The sequence below is a fragment of the Empidonax traillii genome, unplaced genomic scaffold (assembly GCF_003031625.1).
Source record: "Empidonax traillii isolate 1590-97213 ecotype Southwest subspecies unplaced genomic scaffold, ASM303162v1 scaffold196:size3368384, whole genome shotgun sequence".
NCBI classification, from domain to species: Eukaryota; Metazoa; Chordata; class Aves; order Passeriformes; family Tyrannidae; genus Empidonax; species Empidonax traillii.
The window spans coordinates 709,686-723,318 of NW_020955389.1; the positions used below are offsets into that span (position 1 = coordinate 709,686).

The 13,633-nt window shown below is 41.8% G+C and overlaps 2 protein-coding genes across 3 annotated transcripts in view; one reads left to right on the top strand and one right to left on the bottom strand.

The window, feature by feature from the left end:
* Positions 1-3,248: 3,248 nt before the first annotated feature.
* Positions 3,249-9,818, bottom strand: TDP2 (tyrosyl-DNA phosphodiesterase 2). The gene is made up of 7 exons (XM_027886876.1): positions 9,584-9,818; positions 9,427-9,509; positions 7,187-7,354; positions 5,860-5,951; positions 5,272-5,390; positions 4,732-4,902; positions 3,249-3,897 (listed from the first exon to the last, which is right to left on the bottom strand). Exons 1-7 carry the CDS (start codon positions 9,800-9,802, stop codon positions 3,616-3,618), a joined length of 1,134 nt encoding a protein of 377 aa, XP_027742677.1. The 5' UTR covers positions 9,803-9,818; the 3' UTR covers positions 3,249-3,615.
* Positions 9,810-13,633, top strand: part of ACOT13 (acyl-CoA thioesterase 13) — a 7,249-nt gene continuing 3,425 nt past the window's right edge. The window contains exons 1-2 of one of the 2 annotated variants that reach the window (XM_027886877.1): positions 9,810-9,963; positions 13,261-13,445. In XM_027886877.1, coding sequence (XP_027742678.1) covers positions 9,883-9,963; positions 13,261-13,445 — 266 coding nt within the window. In that variant the 5' untranslated portion in view covers positions 9,810-9,882. Of the gene's footprint in view, positions 9,964-11,699; positions 11,825-13,260; positions 13,446-13,633 lie in introns of those variants that run through there. The other variant, XM_027886879.1, reaches the window with a different exon arrangement.

The window sequence follows — 13,633 nt, forward strand, 5'->3', positions numbered from 1 at the left end:
ATTTTCTCACATTCACATTTGTATAAGCCCTTTGGGCTATATAGATGCCATAAGATTATGCTACTGAATAAGGAAAATAAATCAAATTACAAATTGCAGGCCAAGACATCTTTTGCTTGGTTTAATGTTGCTGTTTCTACTCCTTTGGATTTTAGTTGCTGTATTCAGCAGATATTTTACCTTTTACATCACTGATTAAATTAAGAGACAAATTATTTAAGGGCTCCGACTGCTCTTGATTGTCAGCAATTTGGATGCTTATTAAGTGGTTAAAGTACATTTAATTAAAGACGTGTTGCTTCATATCCAGTAGTCAGTAAAACATTTATGTCTTCTTTATTTAAGTATTATCACTTTTTCTGTAGAAAAACTCAAGAAGAGCTTTAAAAGATATACGAATAATTTTCCCATTTGAAAGAATGACTAACCACAAATTGCACTGAATATAGTCTTACTCTTACCCACCGTTTATAATTACAAAAATTAATTGGCCCTTACAAAGTGTTGTCCTTGCTTGCTCCTTATTAAAAATCTTACATACTCCCTCATTATCTATTCCAAAGTTTAAGAAAGACTGTTCATCAGAGGAGGGATCAATGCTAAAAATGGGTCTGGAGTTTAGGCATCTAAGCTAAGTCACACACTGTTACGAATATTTTCTTTTTTTGAATCTTTTCTCTTTTTTTTTTGTTCTTTCTTCTCCAAGTTTTTAATGTCTTCCAAAATAGTCCAGAAGATGCAGCCCCAAAAACAAAAGCAGCCCTAATACAGAAGGCCACATGATCTGGTGTTTATTGTGATGAAACATCAGTTTATTGTGCTTTCCCCTTCTTCAACACCTTTAGAAAAGTCAAACTGTTTTTCCACACCTTCACCTTCCCCACAAATCCTTTGGCTATAACTACCAGGGAGGAGGAGATGTAAGCCCTGAAAATAAACCCCATAACATTTCTTCAAAGGCTCTTGGTGAGGAAGAAGAGATCACGGAGCAAGTCAGAATGTGTGACCTGAGCGAGCCCCATTTTAAGCCTGAAAGGAAAATCCTGGCAGTTGTAGGTATTTTTCACTTTCTTATATAACTGTTTATTTGGGAATAGAAAGCAGAGATCATGGGCTCAACATGAGTTAAAAAATATATCAGTGACTCCTCCCTCCTTTTTTTGAAGCTGAGTTATTATAAAATAATGGAATATGTTGAGAGCAATCAGGACACAAGAATTTGGACATCCTTCCCAAAACAAGCTGTTCTTTTACGTTTCGTAAAAGGAATTGGGTTTTGATGTTTAAAGAAGCAAAAGCAGAACAAGAGACTTCTGCAGCTGATTTCTGTGGAGATGAATTAATATCCTGAGGTTTATTTGCTTGTTTAATATGGTCACCTAGACCTCCTGGTGAATCAAAGGGAAAACCACACCTACCTCATGTTTCCCTGTTACTGTAATGAAGGGAGGAGCTGGTTAAAGTTAACCTTTTGAGATTTACACTGATCATCAGGAAGCATTTTCTTACCAAGAGGGTGGTCCAACACTGGAAAAGGCTTCCTAGAGAGGTGGTCAATGCCCCAAGATTGTCAGTGTTTAAGAGGCATTTGGACAGCACCGCCACAACATGCTTTAACTTTTGGTCTGCCCTGAATTGGTCAGGCAGCTGGAGTAGGTGGTCCTTGTACGTCCCTTCCAACTGAAATTATTCTATTCTATTCTATTCTGTTCTGTTCTGTTCTATTCTATTCTGTTCTGTTCTGTTCTATTCTCTTCGGTTCTAGCCCCACTCACTTGTGTTTGCAGGATGTGAGACAGAGTTGGGAATGACAATGTCCAAACACACTTCTCCTCGCTTGGCGCTTGGAGCATGCAGGCAGACATGTTAGGCTAAGCAATAATGGCAGCATTGGACTTTTCCTTGCTGGGCAGGTAGGGTTGCAGGGGGATGCCACTGCTGTGTGCCTGTGTGAGAAGTTGCTTTTTCCTGTTTTTCTAAGGTTGCATTGAGTGCAGGTGCCCAGGTGTCAGGAGTGGGGGCTGCAAGGACCTCTGTGAGGAGAGAGGGAAGGAGTTTCCCCTAAGCATTTTTGATGTTCATATTCTTCCTTCCCAATACCTGAATAAGTAATTAAATATACATGTGTATCATTTGGCCGTAAATTAATTTCATAGAATTTCAGAGGGAGTAAGATTGGAAGTGAACACTGGCGGTCATCTAGTCCAACCTCCCACGCTCAAGCACAGTCCACTAGAGCACACTACTAAGGATTGTGTCCAGGTGGCTTTTGAACATCCCCAGTGAGAAAGACTCCACAATCTCTCTGGGCAGCCTATTCCTGTGCTCAGTCACCTGCCCAGTAAGGAAGTTCTTCATGTTCCAGTGGAACTTCCTGTGTTTCAGGAACAAATTAAGTTCCCCAAACCAAGTCTGTTTTGCCATGAGGGTAATTGGGAAGGGATCCCCCTGTCTTTCTCTCAACCCATGAGTTTTCTCCTCCCACTGCACCAGGGAAGGGGACTGAGACAGTAGCTGCTAGGTGGCAGCTTGGCTACCAGCCAGGACCACCCTGCCACAGCAGTCCAGCAAAACACAAGTTGTAAGCTTTGGGCTCAAGAGCAAAGACAAATGATGACAACAAAAAGAAGTAAAAGAATTTAGGCCATCAAACTGTTCATCTCACATCACTGGCACAGGTCCTTCCCCTCCATGCCTGTGCACTGAACTTCACATCAGAAAGTTAGGAAGCTTTCCCTTTTAAATCAGCCTAGTGTTTCACGCATCTATAAAAAAACAGCTTCTGTGAGAATAATTACACAGTTCCTAAAGTAAGAAATTCCGTTTGACCTTTTGCAAAGTCAGTGAGACCTTGGGCTGCTCAGGCTTTGCAATTTACAAGAGGTTCTAGAAGCTCACTGAAAGACAACACGTTGTAATCCGTAACTCATATCCAGGTTAATAAACACAAAGTAAGGTATATGCCAGCCCAAGTGAACAACTTCCATGCAACTGGCTATAACCTTTTCTTGTCAAACAGAAGGCATATTGCTCTTAAATCTGTTCAAGAGTAGTTTAATCCCTACTTGAGAAACCCTTATTCTGTGAGAATCTACTCATTCTTTCCTCAGCTCCTTTATTGTCTTGCCTGAAGGGGCATGTAAATTCAACACAAACTTCACAAGCTAATACAAAACACCCTACAAAACACAAGACTGTAAAGGATGATGGAAACGGTTACAAGATAAACACAGCAGGCACAATAAAAGTAGTCTTAAAATAAAAAAGTTGGTTTTATTATAAGATCAAATACGTGCCAAAATAAAAGCGCTTCTTAAACCACTGAGTATGTTTGTGAATTGTATTTACAGGCTTTTCCTCCCATTTTAAAACTAGAATTTGGTTTAGTATTTGCGGATATTCTTTAAAATAAATATTTAAAAATGTGATAGCAGATGCAAACAATGAGAAAGAGGGAACCCTATCCTGAAATGAAGCCATTCCTGCCAAAGTCAAGAGCAGAGCATATGTTAGGGCTGAAAATTTAAATATACCCTACTTAAACTGAGAAGGTAAAATTTTGTAAAAATAAGAATAAATCACATAAAAACTAACAATGAAAGTCTTTTTACATTTTTACAATATCACATCGAAATTACACAGAACACCCCAGTGATCACTAGGGAATCTGCCACAGTCTAGTTTTTCCAAGCCGATTAAGTCCATACTTCGAGGAATAATATTTCCCCCTTTCGCTGCAGGCCGGAAGTAAACACGGTCAAATCTCATCTTGCACTTGTACGCAGCATTCAGGTTGGTATTGGAGTCAGTGTCCCAAGTATAGCGGCAGTGTTGTGGTTTACCTAAAAACTCCCAGATATCCGTAACGTTTTTAGGTAAGTCACCAAGTTTGGCAACCTGAAGGTAGAAGAGGAGAAAAAAAAAAAAACACAAACCCACAACATACTGAATTCACAAGTTTTATCTTCAAAAATAGAACTGAGTCATCACAGCATTGCTTTTTTTCTGCAAAACATTAAGTTGTTAAAAACAAAGATCTTAGAGATGTTTCTAAACGGTGGTATTTCTCAGGACTCTAAAGCACAACCAACTCTTGTAGCACTTTCTAAATCCAAAACATGTTACAAAATAAATGCTCAGCTCTGAAATGTTGAGATATAGGGGTCAACACCATGTTCTCTGAACCAGTGTCACTCCAATTCACTGCAATGGAATTTCATGACTGGGAGAGATGAAACTCTGACATTCTAGTAATAACGCGCAAATTCCACTTCTAGTATCAAAAGCCAAAAATTATTTCTAATTTTGAATGTCTGGATTATGGGAAATTAAAATCCCAAGATCTATTTCTCCAGAGCACTCTTTTCTTTCATTGGTTCTACAAGCTGAGAATCAACAAGTTGGGCAAGTAAAGATCAGGTTCTCAAAATAAGACGTTTTTGAAGTCAAAACTTCATCAACTCTCCCTGCTCAGATATAAATATTGTCAATAAAGCATTTTGTTACTGGGAAAGGGTCTCAATATAAATTACCTCAGCCAGCCATAACAATGCCTCAGCATAGCAATGATTACATCTACTTAGCGACCCTTTCACTTTTTAAGAATAAGTGTTGAATATCTCTATTCTGCTTAAGCAGGTAGTTTCTCATAACAACAGAAAAGCCTGAGAAGATCAGAAGATTTTGTCAGAATAACTTCTCTAAATAACATGGTTGTTTATTTCTATTTACCTCGCTGTCTCTGAGGTTTGTATCCCCTCCAAATATAACAGTGGTGGTCTCAGACTCCTTCTGCATTTTGTCTAACACTATTTGCAGCTGCTTTGTACGTTCCTTAGAGTGATCTTTAGTGCTCTCCAGATGGGAGGTCATAAGGCAAAGTTCATTACCAGATATGTTCACCTATGTGTCAAACAAAGAGGCAATGTTACTATCCAAACCATGATAAGAAGTTCAAAGACAAAATCTAATCACAAAGGAAATTACTGAATGACAGAGCTCTGGTTAATATCAGTTTCACTCTGAAGAAAAGTGGCTTACAGGAGGATAACTGGCTTTTGTTTTCAGAGATTATGAGACTTGAAAACTAAGTATGGTAAGTAACTTTGATAAGTTTGTTAGTAAAAAATGCAACTGGAGTTGCATATGTTAGGAGAAGAAATTTTTCTGCTGTTTGAGACCGTTGAAGAGAAAAAGCCAGTTCGGCATTTCCTGGGATTTTTTATTTGGAAGGCAGAAATACAGCTGTTTAGTACATACTGACTCACTCACATGCACGACCAAAAGGTTCCTCTTCATGGCAGTTGTTGGAAAAGGTATTATCTCATGTTTCAGTACCTTCACTCTTGGTTTCTTTAACATTATGACAGTGAAATACTCATCTATGTTACCTAAGGAGAACCAGGGAAAGAAATGTTTGAGGATATCTTGTGCTGTATCATAAATAAGTTAAGGTTCTGAAAGAGATCTTATTACCACAACTTGTGAGAATCAACATTAAATTGTACAAAGTCATTAGAGAAATGCTGCATAACATGGGTCTGAATTTTTCAGATTTTTTAAATGCAAATTTTTATGAAATTACTTATCTATGGTACTTTTTGTCTACACTTGCTATCAGTCTTTCAAAATGCAGAAAAAAATACAAAGGAAACCATCAGGCAAGCAAGCTTTAGACATGCGTAATTTGCATCAAGCTATACGCTGGTATCAAAACACAGAAAATTATTTAAGTGCTTCCTTCTTCACTTCACTCTTTATATTCCTACAAATCATTGAAGGGTTTGGCAAAGGAGACAGAATAAAACCAAACTTCATTGTCTGGTTTTTGTCTTTAAAAACTAAGGGGTTTTTTCTTACCCGGGATAATAGTGTAATTGCCTGCTTTCATCTGTAGAAGACAGAGATGTGGTGGGATGACCTCTTGTAAAAACACAACGTCTGGATTGTATCTGAAAACAGCAAGGCAAGATTTTCAATTAATTACTGAAAGATAGTACTGCTACACTCTAAGGCCAAATTGAATAGGGTCAGAGATTTCAGGTGCACCTGGCCCTCATTTTCCTGGATATTGTAAGAATATATTCTTTAAATAAAGAAAAAAAACTTCCATCATATTTAGCAGCATGTAGACACATCACCATTATATACCACAACTTTGCAAAGGTTTGCATGGGTTTCATATACTACATAAATGTAGAGAATTCAACTTAAGCTGCTGCAAAGCAGCTCTGGAACATGTCCTCCAGAAAATTCCAACCACCACCTTACTCCCTTACAATAGATCCTCTCAGGTAACCTTCAGTTCATTTTGTGCCAGTCTCAGTGATGACAAGGTCTTTTATTTCTTACAGTTGTGCAATCAGGAACAGTTCACATGGGGCAGCAGTCCTGAAAATGCTGATTTAGACATGATTTTACAGCTGTCCCTATTTTTGCTACACTGCTGAATAGCCCTGCTCTAAGCAGGTGAAGGACAAACCTAAGGCCTTACTTACAGAAGAAAAATACTGTCACCCCAGGTTAACTAAATCAATTCTCACTTGATTTAGTTAAGAGATTTCTGCTGTTTTGAGATGAAATTACCACGTTTAAATAATTTAATTTACACTGATAAGATACTGTACTAAGATAAATCAATGAACTTTTAAATTGCTCATAAATATATTCAAGTTAGTCTTTCACTGATAGAACTATAAATGATAAATCACAGATTCTATTACTTTTATCTTGCATATTTGCTTTTTTGATAGACAACTAAACATTGCCTAGCAAGAGAAAAAATTTCACTACAAAAATCTTTGTTGTTTCAAACGGTTTACTCTTCTGTGAAGTTGTTCATACTACTGGAATGTGACAAGAAAGTTTCTTGCAGTTTTACTCTTCTTATGTACACGATGCAAGTATGAAGGATGCTCTTGATGTGTGACTTCAACTTGAACAATATTGTTCATTAACAGATTTTTAAAGTAGCCATCACAGAACTCTTAGCCTTTGGGATCTGCATAGGTTCACACCTCTTCCAGTCAGTATATCAACTTCCAGCTACTTAGGGTTTATAGACTGTACTGCGCATCTAACATTAAGATAATTTGGGCATGAAGATTTGTATATCTCTAAATCAAGCAGCTTTTTTATTTCCTTTAAATCTGGGTACATGACAATACGAAGATGAAACTATACTTACAGTGCCAGGTATGTACAGACCCCTCTAGCTCGTTCTTTCAGATTTCCTAGATCCAGACCATCGATGTTCCAGGTTATCAGTGAGAAGTTGCTGTCATCTTCTTTTTGCCCTGGGTCTGCAGTATTGACACCGGCATTACTAGTAGTTGCATCTGCTGTGAGGTCAATACTAAAGAGAGAGTTTACTTATTTGTCAACATGCATAATACTGTTCTTTCTGCAATTACCTCTCTTATCCTCTAAAGCATGTATTGATCTCAACATAATTTAAAAGTGCAGTAACTAAAACATACATATACCCCAGTCATACAGAGCTGTAGTACACAGGTGAAGTAAGTGGTTCTTTCTCCTCCGTATAGACACAAAATAATATTTACCATTCTGATTTAAGTCAATCAGATGACAACCAATGTAATCCAAAGCACCTGAGTAGTTCAGCTCTTTCCTTATGCTCGCACTCTTTGCCTACATCCTTCAGGAATAGGCTGTTCCACAGTGGATTCCCCACGGGGTCACAAGGCCTGCCGGCAAACCTGCTTCAGCACGGGTTCCTCTCTCCATGGGGGCACAGGTGCTGCCAGGAGCCTGCTCCAGCACAGGTTTCCACTGGAGTCACAGCCTCCTTCAGGCATCCACCTGCTCCAGCTATAAGGTCCTTCCAGGACTGCAGGTGGATCTCTGCTCCACCGTGATCCTCCATGGGCTGCAGGGGCGCAGCTGCATCATCATGGTCTTCACCAGGGGCTGCAGGGGAATCTCTGCTCCGACCCCTGGAGCACCTCCTGCCCCTCTTTCTTCACTGAATGTGGTGTCTGCAGGGCTGTTTCTCTCACATATTCTCAGTTCTCTCTTCTGCTGCAATTACTGTTGTGCAGCAGCTTTTTAACCTTCTTAAATACATTATCCCAGAGGCACTACCACCATCACTGATGGGCTCAGGTTTGTTCCATGGCAGGTCCATCTTGGAGCCAGCTGGCACTGGCTCTGTCAGATGTAGAAGCTTTGGGCATCATCTTACAGAGGCCACTCCGGTAGCCCCCCACAATCAAAACCTTGCCATGCAAATCCAGTACAGAATAATGTTCGCAACACACTGATGTTCTGATTGTTGCTAGCTAGCACTTTCCCCAAGACAAGGACTTTTCAGCTTCCCATGCTCTGCCAGCGAGCAGGTGCATAAGAAGGTGGGAGGAAACATGGCCAAGACAGCCAACCTAAACTGGCCAAAGATATATTCCATTCCATAGAGCATCATGTTCAGTGTATGAACTGGTGAGAATTGGCCAGGAGGGGCCAACTGCTGTTTGGAGATGGGCTGGGCATCAGTCAGTGGGGGGCTGAGCAATTGTATTGTGCCTCACTTGTATTTCTTGGGTTTTATTTCTCTCTTTCTCTTTTGGTTGTCTCCCTTTTCATTACAATTAATATTTTTTATTTCAACCATAAACCTGTTTTTATCGCAACACATGGTTTTTACCTTCTTCTTTTCCGATTCTTCCCACACCACTAGGGGAGGGTGGGTGGTATGTGAGGGTGTCCAAGTGAATGAGTGCATGCTAATTAGCTGGCATCTGGGGTTAAACCATGACAGGCAGAGATGTGTAAAAATTCAATTCCACTTGCAGTTCGATACATTTTGTATGGCCTAGTGGTGTGCTGTGAGAGTGTGCATATAAGACACAGATGTTACATCTTAACTACCTGTAACAGGTACATTTAACAAGGTGTGCATGCACATGTCGATTTTATTCATAGAGACATAAATATGTAATATGTATACATCTATTATAATACATATATGCATAGTTTACACATATACAAATGTGCGTGTGTACAGTAAAATCTGCATATGTATTGCTGCACGAGATAATGAGAAGAAAAAGAGCCTGTCCCTTCTCCAAAAGGCTCGCAATCCACCGGCCCAGAGGAAGGTGGCTGAAGCATCCACAGAGAGAAAGTGCAGCTCGCAAGTCTGGCAGCCTCTCAAGGCGAGAGAAACGTCGGGAAACGACGACAACAGCGCGGAAGGGGCACAGAACTACCTGTCCCGGCACTTCTCCCCCGAGGTGCGATGCCATGCTCCCCGGGTTAGGCCAAGACTCGGGACCGGCCCTTCCCAGGCGTGGGGGTTCCACCGCTTTCCCGCGGAGGGGAACCTGCCTCCATTCGGGGAGGCCCTGCTCCCCCCACCTCAGACCCACCTCCTCCTGCCACAAGCCCCCTTGCCCCGATGTCACCTACCAGGTGCCGGAGCCCGCGGAGGCCGCCCCGACTGCCGCCCCCTGCGTCTCCAGCGGCGATTCGAAGTAGGCGTTCAGCGCCCTCTGAAACACAGGGGCGGCTGGCAGCGAGGGGCCCCCGCCGGGCAGCCCCGCGGCCCCGCCGGCCCCGGCCGTACCTCCATGTGCCAGTCGCTGCCGGCCAAGAAGCTGCGCGCCACATCCTCGTCGCTGCTGGTGATGGCGGCGAACTCGGAGCACAGCACCTTCCTCCGCTTGGCGACGTGCAGCGCCTCCTCATCCTCATCCTCCTCCCGCTCCCGCGCCGCCGGCGGTGGGTTCGGAGGTGCCTCGCCCAGCTCCTCCCGCCGCCCCTCTGCCTCCGCCGTCTCCTCCATGGCGGAAGGCGGCGGGAAGCACCGCCCGCCGGGGTTGCCGTTCCGGGGCGCGGGCGGGCAGCGATCGGCGGGGCGGCAGCATGGGGTTCACGGTGGAAACCCTGAGGGAGGCCATGAAGTACATGCTGGAATCGCAGGGCTTCGACCGAGTGCTCCGCAAGGTACGGACACTCGGGAGGCAGGGAGCGCGTCCCGCTGGGCTGCTCGTTTAAACGCTGTTCTCTCCCGGAATGTCAGCCTGGATCGGGATGAGGCGGGGCTGGGGCCACGGCGGGAACCCGGCTTTGCAGGTCCGCCGGTGTTTTCCCCGGGTTCGAGGTCTCGGAACGGGGGCGTGTGGTCATGTTGGTAACAGGGGATAGAAAACACAATCGTTCTTCAGTAGCTCTCGTTAGATACTCCAGCTGCCTTCCAGCAGCTCTCTGAAGGTGAGGACTGTGCTGAATAACCTTCAGGAGTCATTCAGTAGCTGGCATTCTTCTTCCAGGACTGTGAAATTATGAAATAAATGATTACTCTTCCCTGTTTAAAAGTAAAAAGGGAGCTCATTGTGACGTCTCACACCTAACCCTGAAGTCAGGCTGAAAACATAAGCACCTCAGTGCTCTCCGACTTTCTGCACAAGGCCCTACACTAATACCTTCTGGTATAAAGGAATGTATTTGACTGGTACTGCTGTAATGAATTCTTTATAGACACACTTATGTGTATTATATGTACACTAATTGTACATCATATGTACAGTTATGTGTATTACATGTACGTTATGCTCAAAAAAAGGTGGAGTTACTGTGTTGTCTTAAACTGTGTAGTGTGTGGTAGTGTTGCTGCTGTGTAGGGCAGTCCTGTGAAGCAGTTTCAGTGTTTTCATCAAATTTTGCAATGCTACATTTCTCCATTGAATTTCTATTTATTTGTGTAACTGTGACATGAAGTGATGCAGTAAATATATCTAAGGAAACCAGCCATGTAAAAATTCATATGATTTGCATTGTAGAGGAGCAAATATAATAATGGAAGCAATGCTTTTGTTGGCAGCTCCATGATGTGATACATCCAATAGAAACCAATTATTTGCAAAGCAATTCTTACTGTCATGTTTCTCCAAGACATGTTGGGGAGTATGAAGTTTAAAAAAAAAAGTATAAAGCTTTATGTTTAAGAAGGTCATTTATTTAGAAAGAGTCCAGGTAGTTTTTAGTCACCTCTTCTCTGTGATATCTTTACTCTCCTTTACCTTAAAATCCTATGAAGTGGAGAGCAACTGCAGCATTTCAGCTCTTAAAGGTAACTAACTGTCTGGAAGTGAGCCTTGGGAGACAGGCTTCCTTCCTTGCTCTGGAATACCTTTAGACTTTTCCTTCAATCTTCTAGAATTACAATGACATTAACCTGATCACAGTAAGAATCAAAGTACAGTTGTGTTTGAATTGAAAGTAGCTGCTGTTTTTATGGGAGGTACCTGAAGTCTTTCTCAACATAACTAAATGGCTCAAGATTTTTCCTATCCTGGAGAAGACAGGTTTTAGTCTGAAACGGTTCAGCTCCAGCATTAGACTTGGTTTCTGGTTTAACTCCAATGTGGCATCTACCTAGGGCTCAACAACTGTGAGTTTTAAAGCCCTTTTTGCAAAGAAGTAGTGCATGGCAAGAGTGGCTGGAAGCTGAAGCAGTGTGCTGTTCCCTGAGGCAGACGAGTGGGAGGACAAGCGCAGGAGGGCTGTGAGAAGTACAGAGCAGCAGCTATAGCTGTGTAGGTCCTGGAAGCATTCAAGTACTGAACTATTTTTATCAAGGACAGCGGGCACCTAGTGCTGGATCAGAGCAACGGCAAATGGAACCGGATCCTTTCCTTGCCTTGCAGGTGGATTGGAGCAACGCTCCCTGACAGAAGTGGAAGCCATCTGCTCCCAGTGTCAAGCGTCAGTGAAGTCCTCATTAGGAATTCTGTCAGAAGCTTAGGCTTCCAGTGAGTGCAGCACAGCATGCCTGGTGTAGGACTTGGGATTTTCATTGATCAAGGTGCTATTTCTATATTAGAACATTGCCTCAGTGATTTTCCCTCTGTTTAATTTTAATCCCAGCTTTTTCCATTCATAGACATTTGTAGACTACATCATCACTGATGATGTATCATTTCTCTGCAAAATTTGAATAAACTTTGGCTTATCAGAAAGGGACACTGGCTAACACTGAGGTCTTACACTGCATTATAAATAAGGAATAATGAAACTGGAGACATTTCAATCTTAATACCTTTTTAGATTAAAAAACACTTAGATCAACTCAGCTGATAACAGTATGGAAATGCGTAAGTTTAAGAAAACGCTTTTTAAAAAATTAAAATTAGTAGGAACCATAATAAATATGTCCTCATTTCACTTTTAATAGTCTAAAGTTGTAGGAGTAAATACATATGCTGAACTTAGCCCAGTTTTTCATCTGCTTTCAGACTTTGAAGATAGTGCTACTAACTGAGGAAACTTGAATAGAGATTTTAAAATACTGAATTGCAGTAACTTCTTGGTTTCAAAATTACAGCTTCATGTGTTGGTTACAGGGAAAAGCACAGTACCAGAGGTGTACTGTAATTCTGTATTGAACACCTATGAGGAGGAATAAAACTGTGTATGCAAATAATGATGCTGTAACACTGCATAACACTGTAACACCATTGGCCTACCCTGGCTTCCAGTCAGGAGGCCTGGAGACACACTATCTATAACGCTGCTGCTTCTTTTGAGGACACACGCAGGATCACTCTTGAGGAGAAAAGACAACGCAGAAAGAATCGCGTCTCGTCGATATCACCTGGGGAGTCTTTCTGCTGTGCCTTCTGCAACCGGACTTGTCTTTCTCGCATTGGCCTTTATAGCCGTCAGTGCGCTTGTAGCGAGTGTGGGTAGAGCCCTTCTCAAATCTTCGTTCGCGAAGCCTAGCCATGAATGAACACTGTGATACAGTCTTGGATACTTCTACCCAAGAATAGGAATTTCTGATTAGAGAGGCCAATCTGATTAGTATTTCCAGTGCTCATTTCAAAATACTGATTCTTACTGAGTTTGCTCTATGATTAATGAATTACTGGTGGTCTTGTTCCTATTTTGTGAGCCAGCAAATATGCCTTTGCAACTGTGGTACACACAGATAGAGCAGTTTAGTGTTCCCTCTAATCTGGCCTTTCACTCACAAATTAAAGCAAAAGGAAAACTTAAGAAGAATGTTGCCTCCGAAGGAATTCCTGATAACATGGAAAGTAATGAAATTTTGTTAAGCTGTCTGCACTAGAAATACAAAATTTATGGAAATACATAATGTGACAGTTGAATTACTGTATTTTCCATCTTTTGTCTCATGAGTCCAGAATTAAACAAGATCTCCTTTCATCTGGATTCAGGGTGATATTGGGTGCTGCTAATATGGTCAGTAAGCTTTTTATTCCTTTTTTGGTTATACAGATGAAACTTGTTTCTGCAACTCCTGGAAACGTTGTTTGTGAAATGAAAGTAGAGGAGGAACATACCAACAGATTTGGCACATTACATGGAGGTTTGACAGCCACACTTGTGGATGTGGTGTCAACAGCAGCATTGCTCTACACAGAAAGAGCAACACCTGGAGTCAGTGTGGACATGAACATCTCGTAGGTATCATTCACCATGTTTACTAAAACATATGAACTTTTCTTCCCACATTGTGTCCACTGTACATCATTTCTGTGCTGTGGCACCCACTTGAAACAGGTGTTTTCTTTGGTTTCGGAAGTCCTGTTTTGATAAATTAGGGGGGGCAGATGTAATGTAATGTAATGGCCAGTCTTCGCGAACGAAG